The following is a 26,338-nucleotide window of genomic DNA, read 5'->3' on the forward strand; positions in this document are numbered from 1 at the left end:
TAAGAGGCTAACTGGTGGTATCCAGAGAAAATGGCACCATTTCTTAGGCCCACATAGCTAAGATGCAGCTGCCTCAGGAGGGAAAATATGTGGGGCATGGATTGATGAGTACTTACCCTGCACTGGCAAGGAAGCTAGCCCATATTCCCTTCACCCCTTTCCACTGCCAGACTTTGACCTCTGACCTCTCATCTCTGTAGGTCACTATTCCAGCTGAAAAGGCTACCAAGGGACAATCACAATCACCTTTCCTTGACAGTCTCATGCATCGAGGCACAAAAGAACCCAAGAGGAACAGCAAATGTTTCAAAGAGGAGATCCCTTGACTACATACAACTTACTATGCCTCTGGAAAATGCCTGAGCTGTCTGTGCTAGCCTAGTCCAACAAAGCAGATCTTTGGGTCTCCTCACAGAAACCCAGCTTACTACAATGATGGGGCACAACACTTCTGTCTGGAGACTTCTAGTGAAATAAACACTTGCACCTGAGAAGGATAACATAGAGGTCCCCCATCTAACGCCAACATACCAGCAGACTGCCACAACCCACGAGTACTTCCTGAAGCCAATGGCCATGGTGAGCCCCACATCCCAGGGACCAGGGGTACACATGTGTTCAACAAGTGTTGAGCCCTGCTCAACAGCCCTGAGCCCTGAGCCCTGCTCCGGGCCTGGCCTATGCTAGGGTCCCAGGGATGAGGCACCTCAGCAACAACCCCGATCCACAGACCCCTGGGTTGCGATCACTGTTCACAGAGGCAGGACTCAGTCTTTTGCTTGGCATATATGACTTATGTACGAATTTACACATTCTTTCTTCTTCAGGTTTAGAAGATAGTGTAAGGGGCACTGGATGTAGAGTTAGGAGACCCAGACTCAAGTTTCCATTTAGCACCTCTATGCCCTTGAGCAAAACATCATTCGTCAGAGCCTCAATTTTTGTCTTTGGAATATCTGCCAAAGCCACCTCCCAGGGATCCTGTCATGATGTTTTACAAACCAGAAACCACTCACCCAAAGTAACTGCAAAATGCACCTGTGCCACAAGTTTACACATTTTTTTAAAAGATTTTATTTATTTATTTGACAGACAGAGAGAGAGACAGTGAGAGAGGGAACACAAGCAGGGGGAGTAGGAAAGGGAGAAGCCAGCTTCCCGCTGAGCAGGGAGCCCGATGCGGGGCTCGATCCCAGGACCCTGGGATCATGACCTGAGCTGAAGGCAGACACTCAACGACTGAGCCACCCAGGTGCCCACATAAGTTTACACATTAAGACAAGAAATAGAAAAGTCAAGTAGAAGATCTGAAGCAACAGATGTGCCCGTCACTAGAACACCAGTATGAATGAAGGGGCATCCGTACATTCTATCACCGTGGTGGTGGTAAACAAAACAACAACAACAAAAAGAACGCTAGCTGTTTTCACAGGAAACTATCTTCCAAGACAGACTTTTTGTGGGGCGGAAAAAAGCAAGGTACAAAACAGTGTATTATGGTATCATTACTATAAAGAAAAAATAGGGGGTAGGGAATGTACACGGATATGCTTGAATGTGCACGGACTATTTCTGGAAAGAAACTAGAAATGGTACAAGGGTGGAAAACATTCCTTATGTCTTTTGTATAGTTTGGATTTTTTCCTATCATGAGAACATTTTTACCATTCATTTATTCGTTTGTTTGTTTGTTTATTTATTTATTTATTTATTCCTAATTTTTTTTAAACAATTAATCATTAAGTTAAATGCTGTAATTACTGAATCCCCATCTGGTTGTAACCCAAGAGGGAACCTGTCCCCACCGACCCTTGGATGTCTCTGGTCTGTGGGCTGACTTTCCCAGAGAGAGACTCCCCAGCCTAGCCCCCAGACAGGCCAAGCCCTGGGGTTTTCTCCCTCAGCCCTCCATGCCATCCCTTCCTCCTTCTGTCTACAGCTAGCCTCACTGTCCAGAGCAGTCACTCCAGCGTGTGCTGAGGCCTTGAGGAAGCCGAGGCGAGTAGGGAGGGCAGTGCAGCTGTTAATGAGCGACTGCTCTTCCCTGGCCTCCTCCATCTGTCCTAGCGAATGCAATTTGTCTGCTGGGACCTAGGCTTCCCAGGGCTCCCTGACTTCACTCCTGATCTCGGTCCTTCCTCACACGGCACCCTGCCTCCGGGCAGCCCTCCATGGCAGCCCCTGGCAGCAGCAGGCAGAGCAGGCCGACCGGCCTATTCTTTGCGTCACTCCCAACCTCATCTCCTCCTCAGCCCGCTGGCAATTCAGGCTCCAGGGTGAAGGCGGACATTTCATCATTTTATCTGCCAAATCAGCTTTCAGGGTTTGCTCCTCGAAATGTCTACATGAACAGCAATGTTCCTGCTGCCACCGATGGAACTCAAGAACCCATGGGCAACCGCAGTCAAAACAACTGGGGCAGGGACTCATGATCTAGAAAAAGTTGCCCAGGTGGACAGAGGCTGAACGCAGAAGTGGATAGGGGGTGGCGGGTATCAGGCTTGCCACCGTGGAGGGGGAGGTTACAGACAAGCAAGGAAGAAAGGCTAGAATGATCCCATGTATTCGATTAGCGTCAGAGATACCAGAATGAACTCACGTGTAGCTTGACAGAGATCCGGGTGGAAAGCGACATCTGTGTCTGTGATTGCAGACACGCATGTGCGGGTTAGCACACACACACACCTCCATGCTCGGTCCGCCGAGAGGCCCCAGAAACGACAACACTCTAGTAGCAACAAACACAGCCGGCCCCAGACCTTGGTCTCTGATATCACACTTCAGCAAAAGGAATGGGACTCCCTCAGAGAGATGGTAGGTTCCAGCGCTGCAACAGAGGTCATACGAGAGCAGCCTGGAATATCTCGTGGTCCCAGAAAGTCAGGAAATGCTCAAATGGGTGCGAGGCAAGGGGCAGAGGAGCCAGCCTGGAGGAGCTCCCAGTGGCCAAGGCTGGGACAATTCGAGTAACAAAAGAATACAGTACTGGGATTATAACCCAAAGCATAAAATACATATCATGGCCCATAGGGATAAAACTAAATACTGAATACATAAACGGGGAGAGAAATCTCCCATAAAGAATTCCAAATAATCTGCACAGACACCCCACCCTCATGGAGGCAGAGGCTCACTTCCCCCCCAAAACTTGATAAATGCACTGGCTCTGCCCAAAAAGAGCTTCCAGTGGGGAAATGAGGTTGGAGACAGACACCAAACAGACAAAGAGTGTGTGTGTGTGTGTGTGTGTGTGTGTGTGTGTGTGTGCAGGAGCCATAAGGGAAGACCGCAAAATGCTCTGGAATGTCCATCAAGAAAAAGAGCGGATATGGGGCGCCTGGGTAGCGCAGTCGTTAAGCGTCTGCCTTCGGCTCAGGGCGTGATCCCGGCGTCCCGGGATCAAGTCCCACATCGGGCTCCTCGGCTATGAGCCTGGTTCTTCCTCTCCCTCTCCCCTGCTGTGTTCCCTCTCTCGCTGGCTGTCTCTCTGTCACATAAATAAATAAAATCTTTAAAAAAAAAGAAAAAGAGTGGATAAATGAACTATACTCAAGTCATAATGGAACACTGCACAGCTGTAGAAATTCATGAGCTAAAACCATACCTATCAGCAAATAGAAACTTCAGCATCACAGTGATGAACAGAAAAGGCAAGCCTGAAGCCTATATGTATAGGGCCTTACCATTAGTACACAGCTTTCAAACGAATGAAACAATGTTATATATTATTTGTGAATACAAACATATGTGGGAGAAGTATTTATACCAAATCCCAGATAAAAAAGAATATAACTGGCAGAGCAAACTCATGAATTCATGGCTATTATTAAGTTTCCTTTTTAAATAAATCAAACATTTTTAAACTGTGTTGGCTAGACTAATAGGAAGTACAGGACAGTACAGGTAATATGCAGATTGGGAACAGTCAGGAAAAGGGTGGCGAATGGCCGGGTGCCAGGTACTTTCCGGGACGACGTGAACCGGCCCTGAGGCCAGACAGGAGCCGCCTGAGTGTGCGTGTGTGCTGGGAGAGCTGGGTTGGTGTCCACATTGCTTGTACGAGAAAGAAAACCACAGCTGAACTGCCGAGAACGCGCTAGAGATTCGGAGGCAGCGGGTAAGCGCCCAGGGTGGGGGGAGGACCATCTGCAGATGATCCTGCAGGCAGACAAGGACGAAGTGGACATTGTGTGGGGGGAGGGGGAAGGCGAGGAGCAAGGGAGGAGGGGAGAGGAGAAGGAGGGGAGAGCAGGAGGAGGAGGGGAGGTGGGAAGGGAGGAGGGATAGGGATACAATAGCCTCCAAATCCTTGCTCTCCCTCTCTCCTCACGCCTCTCTGGTCAGTCCTTCTCTTTCACAGGCTTGTCCCCTTCTGCCCAGTCATTACATGTCACAGTTCTTCAAAAGGCCGGGCCTTCCCTTTTTAAACTCTCCAGCTAGTATCATCCTGCCCATAGCCTCAGAGACCAGCAATCAAGGATGACTCCTGCTCGGGACAGCATTTACTGAGCACCGTGCCCTCCTCATCCATGTCGGCACAGCAGGTGCACCTTCTTCCCCCCACACCTGGTGTTCCCACAACCTCAGCGCCACGACCTACCTTATCAACGAGTCACCTTCACTCTCCCCCTTCCTGCCCTGTACCCAATGTATCACGAAGGTTTACCGTATGATGGGTGCATCTAAAACCCGGCTTGTTCTCTCTCCCAGTAACACCCTAGACCTGACCAACATCTTCCCCTCCCTACACCCACTCTGGCCTCCGACAGATCTCTACCCAACCCGGGTGGTTAGTACCGCCCTCCCTTCCCTCCCCTGCTGCTCACAATCCTTTCGTGCTTCCCTATGTTCTCTAGGCAAAGACAAATGGGAAAGGGTTTCCTCATCATTAGGCAACCTGAAGAGCACCAGAAGCCCATTCGGACCCTCTGCTCACACCCTGGTCTCTGTGAGGCCCCTGTCATAGGGCAGCCTGCACCATGCCAGGACCCCTCTCACTGGACAGGCCACCACAGGCTCCAGAGCCTACTTGCACAGAGCTATTCAGAGAAACAGACAGACCATACATTTCAACAGCTCCAATCCTACAATATCACCTGGTTCATCAAAATGAGCTGAGTCATCAAGATGGAATTATACACAGTCTTCTAGGAAGAACTGTGTAGTTCGAGGAAAGAGGGGAGTATAAAATACATTTTAGAAAGATTCCCAAACTCAGATAAAACATAATTACTTTAGTGCTTTACAGTCAGTTTTATGACTATATGATCTCTATTTATTGAAAAGGAACAATGTCCAGGTTGTACGGGAGTGGGGGGGACGGAGGACACACAGCAGCATATAAATATGACGCCAGTTGTGTCACACTGGGTCCATGTGTCTGTGGATTCCCTAGAGCTTCGGGAAGGGTGCTGACAAAGGCTATCAAGGCTTCTCTCCAGGGGCTGGGACTACAGGTCGTTTAATATCCTTTTCAATAGTGTTGAATTTTTAATGCTAAGCATTTATTTATTTATTTTTTTAATCTGAAGAAAATGTTAAAATGTGAGTTTCCCTCTCCTGTTTGGGGGGACTGAAGCTTTCTCCAAACTCCCAATATAAGCACCTTTGTTAGTCTAAGACTGGAAACGGAACAGGGGTTCCTGTAGGCGGGGGGTGATGGCAGTATCACATGGCTGTCGCCAGCCCAGGGTAGACTACCCCTGTGCAACAGGGCCCCCACTGGCCTGTCGGCCGGGCCTTTGATGGTGGTGGCCCCTGGGTCTGGGGATCCCACACTATTGCAGCATTGCCAGGAAAGAGGGGCTGGACATGAGCTCAGAGAAAGCTAACCTGGAGCTGCCCACAGCTCCTTCCAATAGAGTCTGCCTAAGGGTAAAGCCGTATGGAGCGGAGCTAAGTCAAGAAATGGAAGAGACTGAAGCCTTCGAGCTCTTGACTAGTCATGCTTAAAGCAGGAGTACCCTGACTTGACAGTGATGTAGACAAATAGATTCTCTTCTATTATGTGTGCTCACCTGAGTTAGCCTCTATCACCAGGAACCAAGCATCAACGAGCTAATATGCCCACCCCTCTCGGCACAATGCCCCCCTTCCAGGGACATGCTGAGCTGCCAGTCTGGGGTAGAAAAGAGGCTAACCTTAACCGCCGTCCCTCTGCGTGCCTCCCAGGTACGATGGGGCCCAGGGAGCAAGGAAGAGTTAGCTCCAGAAAGGGCTTTCTGAGTAGCCCTGTGTACACACAGCAGGTCCCAATGGAGACAGATTATCTTCAGAAGAAGTTCACAGCAGGTCTTCTGGCAGGAAACATCCAACTGCATCCACAAGAGAAGGCCACTCACTCAAACAGGAACCACAAGTACAGAGCTCCACATTCCATTCCCTCACCTTGCTGACTGCAGACAGCCCTGCTTGCTTCCCAGGGTTGTCACCCACATCCGGCACAGTCCTCACAGCGGGCCTGTGAGGTGCAGCGAGTTGGCCCCAGAGTAGGAAGCCTTGGCCCAGAGGAGGCAGGTCCACAGACAGCCATGGCACAGACAAGGTTCCACTCCAGCCAGCCAAATCCCAAAGCTACATCAAACCTACCAGATTGCTTCTCCCAATAGGTAAGAGACCCTAGTTTCTCGGCACCTGAAATCCTGCCATTGCTAGCACCCAGAGGATGAACACCTTCAAGCTACCAGTCCCCAGTGAAAGAGGTGACTTGCCCTAGCCCCATTCATGAGCCATGCATATTCTGGGGCTCTGGACTATTCTCCAAAGATCCTGTGTGTGCCTGTATGCGCGTGCCCTGGCGAGCAGCTCAAGCGCGTGTCAACATGTGGGTCTGCTTTCAATTGTGCTGGAACAATTCTACCTGATAAACAAAAACAGATCCAAAATAACCTTTGGCAAGCAGCATATTTTTAAAAGAAAGAGAAGGTCCGAATGAACTGGCAAGAGTAATGCTTAAGCAAACAAACTTGGTCAAGCCAAACATCCATGGTGCACATCAAAAAGCCCCTCAGAGGGCTCCCTGTGAACCGAGGCCGGCAGCCGGGAAGGAGGTTGGAACTGATGCACTTATGGCCTGGAAGGGGACAGGCCACCCACTTCCCACCATTGGTCACTGGCATTTCATTCAGGTCACTGGCTCAAACCACAAGTCAGGGCCAGGAGGCCAGGACTCTGCTGGCAGCAGGAAAGGGCAGAGCCCCTCCCTCCCCTCCAGTGAGCCCGGCAGGGCAGGTGACATTGGGAGCAAGGGGGCAGCGCCACTGGAGAGTCTCAGAGTCGCCACTAGGTGAGATGGCCAAGTTCCCAAGGCATTTCCTATTGAAATCCATTCAGACCCAAGGGCCAAGACAGAACCAGGTCTGCGACTGCCTGCTTCAGACCCCACTCCACCACTGACAACAGGACTCACTGGCTTCCCACCCACCCTGAACTACAAAACACTGAGGATCACGGAGCTGGAGTTGCCAACTCAGGGCCCCAGGGCAAGGGCTAAGACACAAAGCCTGGTGCTGGGCCCGCAGAAGAACACGCAGTCACCTTTCACAGAAGGTACTTACCTGTCCCTGGACAGCTTCACAAGCTGGGCCACCAAGACCTCCAAGGGCAGGGGGCTCCATGCTGCTAGCCCCAGACTCTGAGCCGGCAGCTCAGCAAGACACAGAGCACACACTCCTCTCCATCCTGGTGTTTCCACAGTGAAAATGCTCCAAGAGCTTCCTGTCTCCAGGTCCAAATCCTTTCACTGCCTGGCTTCCTGAGGTTCTAGAACCTCCAAAGGGGCTATTCTCTTCAGTGTCTCACCCCTCCTCCCCCCACTCCCAAAGTACATGGCTTACATCTGCCCACAAAGTACATTTCTGGGGCACTGTTGTTACCACAGTTGGGCTGGACTGGCCACAGAACCCACACCACATCACACCAAACCCTTCCTCTCTTCAGGTGCCACAGGCTCAGCCAAGACAAAGGATGACCCAGGAAGTCTGTGGAGCCTGAGGCCAAGTACCCCTGGAAGGGGCAAGGACACTCCCACGGACCCCCATGAGAGCTAAAGAAAGCTAGGACAGGGAGAGCTCAAATCAGGGGGCTCGAATCCAAAGATGCTATAAAATGTTACAGGCTCACAGAAGAGGCCCGCAGGCCAGATGGAGAGAGAGTACATTCTGGAGCCAGATCTATGTCAGAGATATGTGAGCCTGGACAAACGAGCTCATGTCTCTGGGCCTTGGTTTGCCCTCACCTGTTACATGGGGAAGTAAATGCACCTTTCGTGGGGTCGTGGAGAAGCGAGAGAAAAGAACCTGCTATGGTACCTGAGAGAGAGAAGGCTTTTCATAAGTAGAAGCTTATCGCTGTTACCACCGCGAAGGCCAGTCGGCCGAGGCTGAGGCCGAGCAGGTGAATGGAAGTGGTGATCTGGTCTTCCTGGGTACTGTCAGGAAGGCCGGCCGTGGCTGGGAAAGGACAAGAGTATTTGTATACGCTGAAGTGCAGGAGGCAATGAGGCAGCAGGTCACGAAGCAAGGCCTTTTGTGCACCTCTGAGAGCAGCGGTGTGGGGAGGAGGAGGGCTAAAGGCCAGGAGAACTGGGCTACAACAGCCAGAGAGGGCTTGCGGTGGGGACTGTGGCACCTGCTGTGCACACTGGGCAGACACGGGAGGCCAGGGGCAGGGCACTGGGAGCTGGGCCGAAGTCATCCACGAGGAGGGCCCAGGTGACCGCTGGCCCTGCTGCAGGGCGGGGAGCAGGCGCCCATTCGTTTGCTCCTGCTACCTGAGCAGCCGGAGGCCTTCCCACACAGCAGAGCTAGGCCACCCTGGGAAGAATGGCTATCAGGCCCAAGCAGGGTGAGGGCATAAGGGAAGTAAGAGAAGCACGGAAGGATAGAACAAAAGTTGTTCTTCCTCTGCTTCTTTGTATTTTTTCTTTCCTAAAAGGCACACATGAAACAGATGAATACAAGCTCGATGTAAAAGATTTGAACACCAATTGCACAGGCTAAGACATGAAAGCTCTTTTGCAGTCCCCTAGATTCCACTTTCCCTCACTCCCCCAAGATGTAACCACTATTCACAGTTGGCTGTGTCTCCTTTCAGATCTTTTGACGCATCTATATACAAACATATGTACACACTTTTCCTATATAAACGGGACCAATCAGACACATGGTTCCAAGACTTGCTTTTCACTTAACAATACATGCATCCTATTTATTTACAAAATGTTTATTAAGGGTGGAGGAACAGACGGACAAGAATGTCTACCGCTGTGGATGTGATAGTTCTAGTGGTAGTCTTCCCACCTGCATTGAGATTGCCTTCTTGGTGGTGGTGTGGCACGGCCCGGCTCAGACGAACCCACCCGTCAGGGCACATGGAGCTCGGCTCCATCTGCTCCCAGCACAAGCAGCACTGCGGCAGAGACCCTGTGCATTTCTCCTTGGGCGGCCGCACTTGGAGCAGGCAGAGAAAACAGACTCAGTCATGGGTCCTCCCAGGAAGCAAGGAGAGAGGATGCTTTGTAACCCCCACTCACAACCAGAGATCCTGTTACGGGGTCCTCTGGTCCCCCAGCCGACTGTGCCTGGGGAATGCAGAGAGGGGTGCACGACCAGCTCTCAACCCCGGAAACACAGTTCCTACTGAGTTCACATCCCAGTTCCTACTAGCCATTCAACCCTGGGCAAGTCACACCTCCCTTTGGACCCTGTGCCACTTCTTTCCTGCGAAAATGTCCCCCACATGCTCACCCCAGTCAGCGCCCCCACAGAAGGAAGTGGTATGTTCAGGGACGGCCCCGTAAGGGGTGCAGGCCAGGGCCAGGGGACATGTAGAATGTCTGGAGACACTTTTGGTCGGCACAGCTGGGGAGGAGGTGCTACTGTCATCCGCTGGGTAGAGGCCAGGGATGCTGCTGAACATCTTACAGTGCCTGGGACTGAGAATCACGGGGCCCCAGCATGCATGTGCTGAGGTGGGGAGCCTGCCAGCGGCCCAGCAGCCGAAGGGTTAAGCAGCCCACTGCCCAGGCCGCCTTCCTGCCCGCCCGCCTGCCGGCAAGGACTGCATTAAGCCAGGCCAGGAGATGGGCCGCTGCCTTCTGGTTCGCATTAGCGGCGCTCTGCTTGGCAATGTTCCCTCTGGCGGGCTGCCTTCCCTCCCTGCCCCAACCACTCTCCGCCCCGACTCAAAAGAAAATACCAGGATCCACATATAAAACCCGCGCACTCCCCGCCTGTCTCTTACCCCGTCTTGAATAAAACAAGCTCTTAAACTCCTGACCTTCCGCCCAGTCACCCCGTTTGTTTCGCAGCGGCAGCATCTTGGAGGCTGGGGGGCATGGCGTGGCCCTCCCTGCTGCGGGGCGCTTTGCACACCGGGCTGGCACCGGGGCAGGCCAGGGCAGCTCCTCTGGAGGCTGGCCCCAGTGTCTGTGATCTGAAAAAAAGGCAACTGTCCCCACAAATACCCTCCCCTCTATCCCCAAATGCCAAAGCCTCAGCTACTCAGACCCTCACCTTTCAGAACTGGGAAGACTCCCAAGCTGAGAACAAGAGGGGGGTTGGGAGCATTTAAACATCAGAAATAAAACCGTAGAAGAAACAGCGAAAGCCTGCTTTTTAACTTTTCTTATCTTTCCTCGCCAGAGGCCCCAGCTGCAAAGGTCGGGTACACCAACCGCTCACAAACTTGCGTCTGCTCCCAAACTTCTCTGAGCTGGAGCCCCATGTATCAGCTTGCCTCCTAGACCTCCGCTCCAACTGGAGGCCCCCAAACACCTCAAACTTATTAAAGCCCAGCCCACACTCCCCTCTCTGCCTCCACCCTCACCCCCAGACCTTCCAGGGCTCCCCGCTCAGTAACGGCTTCACTGCCCAGCCTGCTGCTTCAGCCAGAGATCTGGGAGTTGTCTTGGATATGCCTCTTCCCTCCACCTTCCCCATAGCTACTTCACCGCCAAGTCTTGTTACTTCCACCTCCTAAATATCCCTGGGTCCTACTGTACTGCCACCAGGTTGGCCCAGGCGACCTCAGGCTGCCTGCACCACTGCAACAGCCTCCCGACTGGGCCCCGGAAAGGTACTCCTGGCCCCCTGGAATCCATCCTCCATACTGGCTGTCTCCTCAACACGCAATAAATACATGTGCACACACATGACGCATACACACTCCACCCTTCGAAACCACCTGCGTTACTAAAGTAGATGAAAATCCCGAATAGACCACAAGCTCTAGACCCTGCGTGGTCTGCTCCCACCTACCTCTATAGCACCTCTTGCTCCAGGACTCTGTGTTCTGAGCTCCAGCTAAAATGCCTTTTTTGCATGTCTTCAAATTCACTAAGTTATCTCCCACCACAGGAGATGGCTTTTACCCTGGCTGTTCCCTATGCCTGGGACACTCTGGAAACCCACACCTCAGCTCTTCTCCCACATCAGTCCTCCTCCTCCTTCAGACCCTGGAAGTCTGCTGTGACCCCCAGCCTAGGTCAGTTCCTCTGCTGTCCGCTCTCGGAGAGCTCTATCGTGTCCTGAGAAGGTCCCGCATGGCACACGTGGCTCAGGCCAGAATGACACATGTGCGTGTATGTAGGAAGGAGGATGCTGGCAGCGGGGCTGGCAGAAGCAGTGCTATAGACCGGGGACTCATCCTCATCTATACCCCCCTGTTCATGTCTTCACAGACACTGGTCACTAACAGCCAGCCAAGGCCATGGCGGTGCGGTCTGATGGGGGCAGGCGCCACAGCTGGGCCACAGTCAGCTCCATCCCACGAAGCCTGGCTCAGACTCTCCGAATTACCCTTGCCCAGAATCATCTCATTTAAATACTTTGGGAAAGACAAAAAGAAAAAAAAACTCTGGGTGGAATTTATTTTTAAACAAGAACATGTTATAATAAGGCATTTTAACAAAACTTCAAACAAAAGCAGGCAAGTGCCTTTATTTTAATAAGACATCTCACTTGCCCTTTCCCCATGATTATTACAAGTTGAAGCCTGTGAACAATTAAAGCAATGTTTATGGTATTTTTATTATTGTTTTATTTTTTAAAAGAAAAGAATTATAAATATTCAATTTAAGTGGTGCATTGGCTTTATGCACACACAGGAAACACTCAACTTTCCTTTAACAAGAAAAATAAAAACAAAAAGGTCCCAGCAGAGCCCTAGAACGCTGCCAGGGCAGTTAGGGGCTCACCACGGATGCTCACCACAGGCTGTAGGTTGGCCTGTCTCTCCCTGAGGTGCCAGTCAGAGGGGCTGGTGGGGGGCTGGGAGAGGTGCCCTGGCTAGCCTGGCAACTGCTTCCTTCAGCCGAGGGGAAAGGAAGCCTTGTGAACTCTGTGTTCACAGTCAAACCCAAACCCTGGCCATGGCCTCCAAGGCCCTCGATGATCTCTCCGTCCTCTCTCCTCCCTTCTTCTCTCCCCTCCCTCACAGGGGCTGTACGCTGCCCCCAACCCCTGTTGTCCTCCATCACTTCACTATAAGGTATATCAGGCCATTATGTGCCATAACCCCGACTGTTAGAAGGTAAATTCTGTGAGAACAGAAACGTGACCTGCCTTGATCACCCTCTATGCCTATGACCTGGCCTAGCACCTGGCACACAGTAGACAGGGAATGTATGTGCTGAATGAACATGCTGGCTACTTTATGTGAGGTCTTTATCTCCTCCTCCTTCCCACGGTGACCCTACGAAGCAGGCACTATAACCCACACCTCCTCGCTGTGTAGATGAGGAAGCTGAGGCCGAGGGAGGTGGTGCCGGGGCCATATGGCATGTGATAAATCAGGACATGAGCCAGGTCTGTCCAACTCCAGAGCCCAAACCCTGGCCCACAGTTTCCCCAAACTGCCTGATAATAAGAAAGACCTCAGATGATCAGCACAGACTTTAAATTCCCTGGTTCCCATGGGCTGGGATTTAGGGAGCTAGGGGGGAAACAAGATTTTCTAACAAGCATCCTCAGTGATTCTGAAGGGCCCACCCTCCCCTCAACTGAGAGTGAGAAATAATGAATTAGACCCCTGCTAGGCCCTGAATTCCTGTCAAGGGGAGGAAGGCCAGGAGCAGAGACTACATGAGGAATTTTTATTCCAACCATTGAGCAAAAGGCCTGGGACCAAGCCTGGGGTCCCAAACCAGGAGTATACAGAGGGCGAGAAGGGGTCCGAGAAAAGGCAGAGCACAGGGCCCAGAGCAGGGACCAAACCCCTGGCAGACCCGTCTGAAGCGCAGCAGAGCTCTAGGTGCAGTAGAGCCTCCCAACAGGACAAGGCATATGCTGAGCCACGCGGGGCAGGACCATAGGACAGGACTCTGTTGGAGCCTCCTCTTCTAGACTTGGCCTTTGGAAACACCCTCCCTAGGCCCAAAGCTCAGCCCTCCTGGTGACCCTCTGAAGATCACCAAAACCACGTGCTGGGCATTCCTCTTCCCAGACTCTGCCACGATGAATGTCACGTTTCCCTCACGTGTACCAGGCGTTCTCTCATCTCTGGGCTTCACCACATGCTGCTCTTTTGCTTGGAATGGCCTGGCAAAGCCCTCTACCATCCCTTGAGGCTCAGCTTCAATACACCCTATCAAGGGATCAGGGCTGGAAGCTCTCCTGGGGTGTCCGCCCCATGCTCTGGACACCATTCTCACTTAGCACCTTTCCCACATGCGGGGACAGCTGCCTACCTGCCCACCACCCCGACGCCACCCACCCCCACAGCAGGCTCCCCAAGGGTCAGCCCAGGCTTTGACCGCTTTCAGCACCCGATTCAACAGGAGACACACCCACAGCACTGTGGGAAGGTAGTAGGCAGGGCTGGCTCCGTGGGTGTGCGGTCTCCGCAGTCACACGGGATCTGCATGGCCACACTTTCTGCAGGAACCAGAACTTGCTTCCTAGCAGAAAGAAGGCAGTGGACCTCAGGCTGGAGATCAAACACCCCTCTGTGGGTCAGGCGGCACCCATGTCTGCACTGGGCACAGCCTAGCACAAGTCAACTGTCTGCTGACTGAGCATTTTCTGCAGCAAGACCGCTTCCAGCTGGTGCTCTAACCCTGGCTGGGCGCCCACTTCCTGACAGAGGAAGCCCCCTCTGGGCCCCCAGTGTTCTAGGTCTTGCCTTCTCAGCCTCGCTGCCAGCTCACATTTTCCACCCCCTCAATGACATGCCTGCACGTCATATCGGCTATAGCCCACAGCCAAGGAGGGGACTACAGCACCCCCGGAAGTCTTGGTAAGGCCGCGTTCATCTCCGTGCCACTGCTCCAGAATCGACGCCAGTTCCCCTGGGCTGAGTGAGCGCTTCCCCGTGATCTTCACCTGACCGTAGTGGGGTCAACGGCACTGGGAAAGCGGCTGCCTGAGGCCCTCGGGATGAAGTGCTGCCATATGAGGATGATTCTTACTTCTCTGTGAAGGTGGCCTGGCAGGATAGAGGGGTGCAACCTGCCCACGGTCACCGAGCTGAGCATTCACACCCAGAACCCTAGACCCTGTTCTCCTGCCTGGCACGTGGGCAGGGATTGCCCTGGCACCGTGCCTAGGCCACAAGATAGCACTCATAAGTGTTCTTTTTAATTGAATCACGGTCTCTTCCTGGAAACAATAAATGGATTTAATTTTACTCAGAAGCTTTTATACATTCGAGGGGTTTTCACACAACAACTTGTAGGGGACAACAGTGTGCCATGGCTACTCTGTGGGTCTTGTGAGGCCACCGTGGGCTGGGACCCACTTTCCTCAGGAGAGGTCTGAAAGCCAGCCACGCTCCCCTCCTACTCCACATCTGCCACTTCTGTGTCTGCTCCCCACCTGGCCACCAGCAGGTGCCACCTGGTCACCAGGGTTCTGCCTGGAGGGCACTGGCCAGGGCGTGAGGGACACGAGGCTTCCTGCAGTGGTAACAACAGGCGATGATTACTGAGCACACCCTGGAACCTAGGCACTATGGAAAGATGCTCTAGAACCCATTTAATCCTCACACTAACTCTCTGATGAAGGTAAGATTATCCCCACTTTACAGAGGGGGAAACTGAAGCACAGAGAGCTTAAGTAACTTTCTTGTGGTCCCAGAGCTGGCGTGTGGGATACAAACCAAGGCAGAGTGGTGCTCGACACCCTGCTCTTCACCTCCCTGCTACACTGCCCCTCAGTGTGAAGGGCAGGGCACGCTCAGCCACTGCGGGTGCCCACATTCAGACTCTGAGGTGGGCCGGGGAAAGGCTGGATCCCAAGATATCCATCCAGCCCAATGAGAGCTCTAGTTAGCAGGAAGCCTCAGAGGGGCAGTGCCCAGTCCTGCCCTCAGGGGAAGCAGCTGGTCAGACGGGCAGAGTTTTATTTGTGGGCTCAGGCACTAGAATCCCAAAAAAGGGCTAGGAGGGCTGCAGGTCAACCTGGGCCCATGTGCGGCTCTACCTGCCCACAAGGTCCTGAGCATAAGGTTTGAAACATACACCAAGTGCAACCGGCTGAGTTGGCAGTTTTAGTGAGGGGGCCTGCCTCTGTGGTGGGCAGAGCTAAGCCGGGGTGGGGCTGCAGAGCCGCCGCAGTCTGTCACCCTTTCTGCAGAGGATGGCAGCCATTTCTCCCCTGCTCCAGCTGAGGCTGGAGAGAGCCGGGGTCAGCGGTGCAGAGGACTGTAGGGAGTGCGGAGGCTGCTCGGGATCAGCTGCAGCCCGCTGTCACGGCATCAGCCCCTCCACGCACCGGGAGCTAGCTGTGCCCTCCGCCTGCGCAACGGCCCTCAGGACGGCCAGCTCCCTGACGGATGGTCCCGTGGAGCCATGGAGAATGACAAGGCAGAATGAAGCCGCACCTCTAAAACTGTCCTCTATTTTATAGGGCATGGAACAGAGACACAAAGATGTAAAAATCATCTATAAGCTGGGGCGCCTGGGTGGCTCAGTCGGTGAAGCGTCTACCTTCAGCTCGGGTCATGATCTCAGGGTCCTGGCTCCAGGATCTTCTTCCCTGAGGGTCCCTGGCTCATCTCCACACCATCTTCATTTGATGTAAGCTGGACAGGGTTGTGGGGTTCAGTGGCCTCCTCATGCCTGCCCAGGGAGCTGGGAGCAGCACACATCTTAGACTCTGGCTGACAGAGTTTGACTCCAGAGTCCTCCACTGATCAGCTTATAAAAGATTTTTAAGATTTTATTATTTATTTATTTATTTGAGAGAGAGCGAGCGAGCAAGCATGGGGGGAGCGGGGAGGAAGAAGCAGGCTCCCTGCAGGGAGCCTGATGTGAGGCTCAAATCCAGGACCCTGGGATCATGACCTGAGCTGAAGACAGACGCTTAACCAACTGAGCCACCCAGGTGCCCCAGCTTATAGAAGATTTTTACATCTTTGTGTCTCTGTCGCATGCCGATAAAACAGGACAACAGCACCTCCCACAGAGCTGCTGGAAGCACAGAAAGAATACATAAAGAGGTCTTACACCCAAGCCTGGGACACAGTACCACTCAATGACAGCCAACAAACAATCCTACAGCTGCGACCTGCTCTAGGGCTCCTTCCCCATGCCAGACCAATAGCGTGCTATGTTTCAGAACTCATACTTCTAGAAGCCATCTGAGGCTAAACTAAGAGAAGCTGGACCCCAATGAGGCCAGACGCGGCAGCCTTCTTCATCTAGCCACCAGCATCTGAGCAATCAGGCCCCAGCGTGGGCGGCCAGTGTCAGCACCATCTCTGGAGGGGGACACATCAGCATGATGAAAACCATTCTCAGAAATAAAGGAAGACACACACACACAAGAACGAAAGGGAGTGGGAGCTGCAGTCTTCTCCAGGGGCTGATGCAGAATGGCACATGAGTCACTCGCAACTGAGGGGTACGCACCAGCTAGAGAGAGTCCCCAGGGAAAAGGCCTGTAGAGGCAGCATCTTGCAGCCTGCTAGAGCTTTAGGGTGCTGAGCACATGTCTCTGACAACAGCACCTACCCAGAGAAACCTTCCTGAGCTCCTGCCTGCTCTGAGATCAATCTCTGTCCTCGCCTGTCGCCTGTCCTTCCTTCTCGGGGCCTCATTAGGGAGACAACAGGATATTACAACTTGGCTGCAGATGGTGATTCTGATCCCCACGCCAGAAGGCAGGCGGGGCAGAGGCACAGGTCTCACAGAGCTGTGGTGCTCAGGGTTGGGGGGAGGGTATGCAGGGCATGCTGAGCTTAGGCCAGCCAACCCCTGTGTCACTGCGCTCTGTGGGCCAAGTAAAAAGGCACGGTAAATGGGGGAAAGACAAGACTCAGAGTGGCACGTGATAATAATAAAGACAGTGATCCCCATGCGCTGTTACAAGCACAGTATGGGAATGTCCTTGAATATTCCCGAGTAGCTCAGGAAGAAACAGGCCCCAGGCAGTGATGTAACTGCCCCACAAGTGAGGGGGAGGGACTCCAGCGCGGCCCCTCTGTGACCAGGACGCAGGAACAAACACCAAGTGTGTGGATACCTCTCGGTTTTGCCTCCCCGACACTTATTTTCTAGCACCAGTACCTCAACTTCCTTGGGCGCCCATTCCTCCCAGGACCCCCCACCCCAGCTCCAGGGGTGGACGTGGAATCCAGCCCACCCAGTCAGATTGTTGCATTCATCCTGGCCACAGGGCTGAGCTGATGGTCCAGCCAGCTGAACAGATCCCATTCTAACTGCAGACAAGCCTGATTGAATAGCAAGGAAACGCTGTTTCTCTCCCAACACCAGGTGCTGAGGGAGGGCAGACCCAGGGCCCCGTCAGAGCTCTGCTTTGGGCTGTTTTCCTCTTTCCTCTGCCTCTATCCACTTGCCTCCCCCTCAAACTAGTCACAAGAGGGGTGCTTACCCCCTCAATTTCAAAGTTCACAGCCCTCCCTGCTTCAATGTCCAATAGCAGGAGAAACCCTCCAGGAAACCTCCCCTCACATCTCACTGGACAGATCTGCGTCACCAGTCACTGGCAGGGGAGGGGAAGCCTCTGGGTAGAATGGACTTGGGGACAAGGCCTGGAAGAGTGGCCCACATAGAAAAGGTCCGGAGGGAGGCGCCAGCCCCACCCAGCTTCTCAATAATGAACCAACCTGCCCCTTTCCTGTCCCACAAGGAGTGTTTGGGTTGTGTTTCCATCACTTGCCACCAGGGCCCTGCCTAATACACAAGCACTAGAGATCTGGTGTGGCTCTGGGATGAGAAACTGAGGCTGGAATGAGAGAAGTGAAGTCACACCCAGAAGGGCAAATACCTTGATTTCACTCATGTGCAGAATCTAAAAAATGAATGAACAAACAAGCAAGCAAACAGAAGTGGACTCATAAATACAGAGAACAAACTGGTCGTTTGGGTAGGGGCAGGTGGTGAAAACACAGAAAGCAACGGAGGCTTGAGAGGTGACAAAGGTGAGACTACAGTCTGCTCTCTGCCACACAGGGCACTTCAGATTTCATCCTGGAAATGAGGGCCCCACCAGTGGAGAAGCAGGACACAGCATGGCTTTGCAAAGCCCTTGCCGTCTGTCCATCCATCAGTGGGCGGGAGCAGGCACCTGAGCCAGGGAGGGCCACAGTCCCAGAGGGAGACAGGGGAGGCTGGAGGGCAAGGGCCGGACAGCAAGTGAAAGGGGATTGGATCATAGGCACCCCCTGATCAATGCCTGCCTCTGCCCTCCTTGCACAGGCTTTTCCAAAACGCTCGTTTCCTTCACTCCCCTTTCCCCTTTCCCTATCCCCCTCTGCTTCATCAGCTCCAAGCCCCTGGCACATGAGACATCCAGGTACAGAGAACGGACTCCCAGGAGTTTCCACCCCAAAGCCAATAGCCACGAAAACAGCAAATTCAGAGAAAGCTTTCCTTCCTTATAGATCTTCTGAAACAGGAAATGATTAAGGATGAAAACCAGGCTTTACATTTTTGATAAAAGACACAGAAGCAGAGGGAGCTCAGTCTTGAGAGCTGATCTGCACAGGTGGCTCAGGAATCCAGGTCTGTAGCCCTGGGCCCCTGATGTATAACCATTCCCTGCAAATGTGCTGGCACTGGACACAGGAATATCTCTGGCACTACTCACTGTGCAGCATCAAGATGCGAGCTTCAAAGAGAAGACAGCCAGAGCATAAGCTGCCCGCTGCCCAGCTCCAGGTTTCTCCTTCTGGACCCATGAGGTAGAGGAGCAGCCACTCCAAACCCAGACCTCTGCTCGTTCATTATCTATTTGGAATCAAAATCCTACTACAAAACAAGTAGCTTATTTGTTTTATTGGGTTTTCCCTACCGTTTTGTTCATTAAACAGTTTCTGGGGCCTCCTCTGAGCCTAGCCCTAGGATGGGTGCAAAGGGCACAGAGATGGAGAAGACCCAGCCTGCCCTCCAGGAGATGAGTGTGGTGGGAGACGCAGGCAGAGACAGACAGACACCGCGCCAGGCAGTGCCTAAGCGCTGACTCAGGGCACTCATGGCAGGGAGCGGCTGACTACCCAAAGGAGGGCACAAAGGGGTTCAAGAGGAAAGGGGTCATGTGCTCCAGGGTAGGGGCACCGCCCACCAAGGCTTCTAGGTGAGAAACAAAGCTAAGGGGAGAAGGGCTGCTAGGAATGGGGGAAGGGCGGGGCAGGCAGAGGTATAGCTGTGGGCTTGTTGGGGCAAGAAAATGCATTTTTTCAGATGTCACAGCCTTCTCTCACCTTGTGATCAGCGCCCAAGGGGGAGGCAAAGGCAAGAGTAACAACGCCTAGTGGTATTTAAGACTTTTTTTTTTCCTTTCTGGGGATTTTTATACAGAAAAAAATAGATCTGCATATGGACCTGATTTGGAGGAATATGCTATCAATTCTGAACTTTTCTCTAACAGTTCTACCAACTCAATAGGCATCTATATATACCTATTAATGTTTGTCACCATCATTAGAAACGAACATGGATTCACAGTGGACAGTGCGGGCTGAGAAGCATATTGCCATTTCAAGAACGCATTTAGCAGCCCTGAAAGGAACAGTTCCCTTATAAGCTGGGAGGTGCCCTGCCACTTACTACTTCTGTACCCCACAAGAGAAATTCCACAGGAAAGGGATACTGAATGGCAATGATAGAGTAGACAAGAGTTATCAGCTAAAACCGTGTGCCTCCACGGCGCTGGGAACCTTCCATCCGCCATCCCTACTGGTCAGCACACCACAGTGTCCCTCTTCTGGAGGCCTTGGACCAAGGCGAGACTTCGGTTTGGTATGAATTAGTGAGATACAGAGAAACCGAGAATTTGCTTCTAAACTCTCAGACCTCTATCTCTCTTTCTCCATGGTCTGTGGCTCTGACAGTTTCTGATGTGACAACCCCAACAGTCAATTGCTATTGGAAACATCACTAGCCTGAAATCCTAAGATCAGATGTGACCGGAGGGATTTCTTGGGCTGAGGATCGGGAGAACCAAAAGCCTGAGAAGGAGGCTGGCGAATTTCAGGATGTCTGGTGTTTACGCCATTCTGGGATCTAAATGGGATTTGGTTTTTCTCCTCCACTCCCGTTCCTCCAACATTTCCTCTATCGGCTAATGGGCCCCAGCTGGGAACGGACACAGGCAGCAGAGACAGGGGCCAGGGTCTGACTGGCTCCGGCGGGCCAGCCCTGGCTAGGAGGGGAATGTGACTGTTTATTTGGAATGGCTGTGCCCTGCCTCTGAGGGAGTTCAAGCGGTCAGATGTGTCCAAGTTGATTAGTGAAATCTGACAGGGATGTCACCAGGTTTGGGAGGAGGGCCATCTAGTCTAAAGCCCCCACCCTGCAATGTCCCCAGTGCCGATAGGCACCGGCCACCAATTATGGTTAGTGGAAAGCGGGGGCAAGAGGAGGTCAGGGGCTCTGGACCTCAGGAGCTTCTGAAATGTGTTTTTATAGGCTCCATGGCCCAGGAGAGGCCTCAGTGGAGTACCCAGCTCACCTACAAAGCTGCTCTGGAGGTTGGAGGGTCCTGCCCCAGAGAGGAAATGCAACCGGCCCTGGCGTCTCTTTGGGGGCTCCGGGGGCAGTGGATATAGTAGACACAGCCTGGTCTTTGGAGTCAGAGGAATGACTTCAAATGCTGGCTCTGCAATCTGGTTGCTTAACAGACCTGGCCTAGGTTTTCTCTCCTGTTGGGTGGGAGTTACAGGAAAGAAAGGAAGGGACAGAGCTGGCCATCAGTACACAGCAGTCCTGACTCCACCGTTAACCTGTACTGCCAATGTGCGCGCAGCTCACATCACCCTCACGGCACCCCTGCCGTCCCTTGAGACAAAGTCAAAGCTCAGAGGAGTGAAGAGGCCTGCCCACAACTGCAAAGGACTTGAAGCGAATTCTGACTTCAGTCCTTTCCATCCAAAATCTGCATTCATTTCCTAGGGCTGCCCTAACCGATTACCAAACTTGGTAGCATTAAACAACAGAAATTTATTCTCTTGCAGTTCCGCTGGCCAGAAGTCCAAAATCAATGTGTCAGCATGGTTGGTCCCCTCCGGAGTCTCTTAGAAAGAATTCCTTCCCTACCTCTCTCCTAGCATCTGGTGGCTTCAGGCAGCCACTGGCATTCCTTGGCTTTGGGCCACATATGCCCTTCCCTCTGTGAATCTGTGTCACTGAATAAAGAGCCCACCCTAACCGGGATGACCTCATTTTGAGATCCTTACCTTAATTACATCTACAAAGACTCTTATTCCAAAAAACGACATTTCTGAGCATTTAGGTGGAGATGGCTTTTGTGGGCCATAATTCTACCCACTACAGTCCACCCTCTAGTCCCCAAAACTTCATTTACATCCATTCCATGTGCAAAATACTTTCACCCCATCCCAACATCCCCAATTTCTCACCCCTTTATAGCATACTCTAAGTTCAAAATCTCATTTAAGCATCATCAACTCAAAAATATCATCTAACCCATCTAATCAGGCATGGATAGGACCCATCCTGGGGCCAAATGCCTCTCCATCTGTGGATGTGTGAAACTAAAAGACAAGTTTTTTGCTTTAAAATATAGGCACGGGGGGCATCTGGGTGGCTCAGTCAGTTAAGCATCTGCCTTTGGCTCAGGTCATGATCCCAGGGTCCTGGGATAGAGCCCCACGCGGGGCTCCCTGCTCAGCTGGGAGCCTGCTTCTCCCTCTCCTTCTGCCTCTCCCTCCTGCTTGTGCTCTCTCTCTCTCTAATAAATAAATAAAATCTTAAAAAAAAAATAAAATATAGGCACGGGGAAAAAATGAAGGGAACACAGAGGTCACTGGACCCAAGCAAATTTAAAATCCAACAGAGCAACTTCCATTAGCTTTCCTGGACTGAAAATGACCCTCTGTGGCTCGGTCTTCCACCTTCTGGGCCCACAGGCTGTACTGGCCCCTACCTCTCTGGCCTCTGCCTTTGTGTCCACAGCTCTGCCCCTGGAGTCATTCTTCCCTTTTCTTGAAAGGTAACACGAGTTAGCTGAGAAATTCTCAGTCTATTTCCTACAATTAGAATACTGGAAGTTCAACTGCCTTTATTTTTTTTATTTATTATTTTTTTAACATTTCGTCAGGTCTGTCCTTTTCAGTCCAGGCTGGCAGTGTTTTTGCTGATACAACATTCTCAAAAAACTCGTGGGTCTCTCACGTATCTCAAGGGGATCTCCACCATTAAACAAGAGGGTTCTCCACAGATACTTTCTGGAGAAGCCTGTCTCTAGTCCTGGCTTCTGCTGAGACGTTGGATTGGATCCACGAGTCACATCCCTGATCTCCAGAGCAAAGGCTGTCCAGCCTCACCACTGTTGGCTTTCCTCCACAGCATGCTTTCTCAAAGTGACTGTCCTGCTTTTAGCATCACTTAGAAGCTGGAAAGGCTGAGAATCTCCCAAATCATTAAGTGCAGGTACCTTTTTTGCTAACAGTTCTACCTTCAATTCACTCCTTTCCTCTCCTTTGCTATAAGCAGCAAAGGAGAAGGCAGGCTGCACTTTCTACACTTTGACTGGAAAATTCCTCAGTCACATATTCAAGCTCACTACTTACAAGTTATGCTTTCCCTGACTAGCAAATCAGAGAATAACACAGCACTAGAGAGGTAAAAGGTAGGCTGGGGGAAATGGGTGAACGAAAGCAAGAGAAGAATTAAATTTATATTTGCCAAGCACCTTCCATGTGCCCAAGCACTATAGATCAGTAATGGGACTCTGATAGGCAAGTTCCATCTTTATAAGGATGAAAGGAGTGGCCAAAGACCTCAGAACATGTCCTCTCTCAAACATCCCTGTCTGCTTAATGTGGCTGACTCTTTCTGCCTCAGCCCTCCCCCATCCCATACTTTCGTCAAGCACCTTTTCCTCCTCCAGGTACTACACTTCAAAGTCTACGTCCCACAGTGACCTCTTCTGACATCACCTTGCCGCTCCCAGCTGCTCTCCCAGGCTGCAAACTTGTCTTTTCCCAAGGCAGAAGGGATCCCGGATGAGGGTGGCCCCTCGGGGTCTGCCTCAGGGATCACCCAGAAGGCAAAGAAATTTACCATTTGATTCATTCACTGTTCCAGCTAAGAATTAACACGCAGCACTATAATAATCTTAACTTTGTTAAATATAAGTTTGGTTTATTTTCATAATTTTGTGCTTTATTTTTTTAAGATTTACACTTCTAGTCCCTGGCACAGCACGGATTTGATTTAAGTGGTGTTTATCCAGGACTAATGGTCTTCAGAGGAGGATCTACAACAGCCAGTAGAGGAGGGGGTTATGACCCTAGGACTCGGGTCCTAAGTCAGGGGCGGCCCTGGGACTCGGAAGGGCAGGGCCTCGTCCTTCAACTCCTGCTGCCACCCCAGGGAGCCCTGGAACCTGGCCAGTCCCATGCCTATAGGGAAGCTTTTCTTGTGGTGGTCCTCCCTGGTCAAGAGACTCTTCCCTAATAACTCCAGCCGCGCAGAAGGAACCAAGAGCTCCTTAACCTGGGGAACCCCTGGTCATTCCTCTCATCCCTGAAATGCCTTTCTTACATCCTCCCAGGCTATTCTAGACCAGGAATGGCCAACACAAGGTTGCCCCTTGCCCTGCCCTTGTTCAGGGCAGCCACTGTCATCGTGGTTCTCCCCCACAGTGCAATGCTGTATTTTATGTGTCAGCTAGGCTGAGCCACTGTACTGACATGTTTGGTCGAGCACTATTCTGGATATTTCTGTGAGAGTATTTTTTGGATAAGAGGAACATGAAGAGGAGTAGACTGAGTAAAGCAGATTACCTTCCATAATGTGGGTGGACCCTGTCCAATCAGTTAAAGGCCTGAACAGGAAGACTGACCTCCTTCAAAGAAGAAGAAATTCTGCCAGCCAATAACCTTTAGACCTGAACTGCAGCTCTTCCCCAGGTCTCCATCTTGCTGGCCTATTCTGTGGATTTTGGACCTGCTGGGCCTGATAATCATGTGAGCCAACTCCTTAAAATACACCCCTTTCTCTCCGTGTATATATATATATATATATATATATATACACATGTGTTCTTGGTTCTGTTTTTGAGGAGGACCCTAATACATCTAGTGAGCCAGGCAACCTTAGAATCTGTCTCAACACAGCCCTCCAGAGAGAACTCCCAGTTAGCAGGCAAACTGAGCTCCCTGACCTAGGGCTGTGAGTGCATACCCAGAAGCTGGTGTTGCCCTGGCTTAGTGCACGGGGCCAGGGGCACACCTCCATGTCCCCGCACTCCAGGTTCCTTTGAGAACTAGATAACCATCCTGGACACCAGATATCTTCATAGGATCTGCCTGGTTCTAACTAGCCCTTGTTCCCCACCCTTTATTCCCCCTGAAGAGAAAGCTGGTCAAGGAGGCTCTAAGTGTTTCTTCTCCAGTAAACTAAAACCATAAGAAAAGCCCACTGAAGATGGGAACTATCAAGGCCACTGAACAGCTTTCAGATCATAGCCAGGCCAGTAGTTACCAGAGGTGGGGGCAACAGGGAAACACGCAGCTGCCCACAGGTCTTCCAAGGGATAAGATGGTATCTACTAGTGGTCCCTATGAGTATAAACTTATCTGGATATCCTCCAAATTGCATGACTCTGGGCGACACAAGATTGTAATTGTGTTTAATTTGAAATTCTTGTGGTGAGGCAAGAAGTACCCAGAAAGAAGTCTGTGTGTACTTGCCACCCTGAAGTATGGAGCTTGAAGGAAGGGAGGGTGTACACCTGCACCCTCACTTGTTGACCATGTGATCCTGAGCCCACCACACCTTCTAGAGCTTCGGTTTCTTCATCTACAAAGAACACCTAGTCGGGAGGCTCATCAAAGCATATCATAGGCCTCCAATACATGGGTATTGTTATGAGAACTAGGGAGAGTGGTGGTTCTAGAATCCAGGCACGGTGGGAGAGCAGAGGAAGCAGAGGGAGCAGAGCCGAGCCAGAGGGCCAGCCCTGGGGAGCTGGCCCAGCAGGCTCAGCCACGGGAGAGGAAAAGGGGCCATCCCTCTCCCTCGCCACTAGAGAGACAAACAAAAAGGAAGGACAAGGTAAGACTGACCTTGAGGGCAGGAATCTCCACACTGTCGCCAAGGCTGATGGAGCCTGAGAGGATGGTTCCTGTCATCACAGTGCCTTGGCCTTTGATGGAGAAACAGTGGTCCACAGACATGAGGAGAGGTCCCGAGGGGTCTCTTGTCGGGATGGAAATCTGGGATGTCAGGAGCTAGAAAAGAGACGCCACATGCTGGTGTCACATGCCGCTGGGGAGGGGAGCTGAACAGGGCAGGGTGGAGCAGGGTAGAGGGTGCGGCCAGTCCCTGGGCAAGCTGGCCCGGCTCAGAGGCGGACGGCTCCCTGACAGCACTCCAGACTTCCGCCATGCCCTCGGCTCCTCTCGGTACAAAGGAAAAGGGCACCTGGAGAAGCCTCCTGTCTCCTCTCATTGGGATAACCAGCAGCCTCCCAAAAGGCTGGCCCCGGGGCCCTCCTCCACACCGCAGCAGAGACAGTCTGCTGCAGGACAGCCTGGGGCACATCGATTAGACCTCACAAGCCTTCCCAGCTTTCTGAGCCTACAGGATTTAAGATGTGTCATCGTCTAGCCCATAGGTACCATGGCGGCCTCCTCCCCCACCACGTGCCCTCTCACAGCAGGCACTAGCCACTGGCATGCCCTGTAAGCTCACCAGCCAGCTTCACTTCCCCTTTTCCGGGGAGACACCGCCTCTGGGAAGGCTTTTTGCCCCTTCTGTACAGCTGAGCTCCCTGCCCCCCTCACCCGTTAACACACTATTGTGAGCATTTGTTTATTTGTCTCTCTCCTAGGGCTGTGAGTCCTTCCAAGTATCTCCAGCAGCTGGCACGGTGCCTGAGAGAAGGACAAGTGACCAAAGAACTCGGGT

General features: G+C 52.2%; 1 protein-coding gene across 4 annotated transcripts in view; it reads right to left on the reverse strand.

Annotated features, from left to right (window-relative positions):
• Positions 1 to 26,338, reverse strand: part of EEFSEC (eukaryotic elongation factor, selenocysteine-tRNA specific) — a 250,880-nt gene that overhangs the window by 109,694 nt on the left and 114,848 nt on the right. For all 4 annotated transcript variants that reach the window (XM_026501487.4, XM_057311977.1, XM_048226556.2 and 1 more), the window contains exon 4: positions 25,495 to 25,659. In XM_026501487.4, the coding sequence (XP_026357272.2) occupies positions 25,495 to 25,659 (165 nt within the window). The remainder of the gene's footprint in view (positions 1 to 25,494; positions 25,660 to 26,338) is intronic.

Source organism: Ursus arctos, unplaced genomic scaffold (assembly GCF_023065955.2).
Source record: "Ursus arctos isolate Adak ecotype North America unplaced genomic scaffold, UrsArc2.0 scaffold_14, whole genome shotgun sequence".
NCBI lineage: Eukaryota > Metazoa > Chordata > Mammalia > Carnivora > Ursidae > Ursus > Ursus arctos.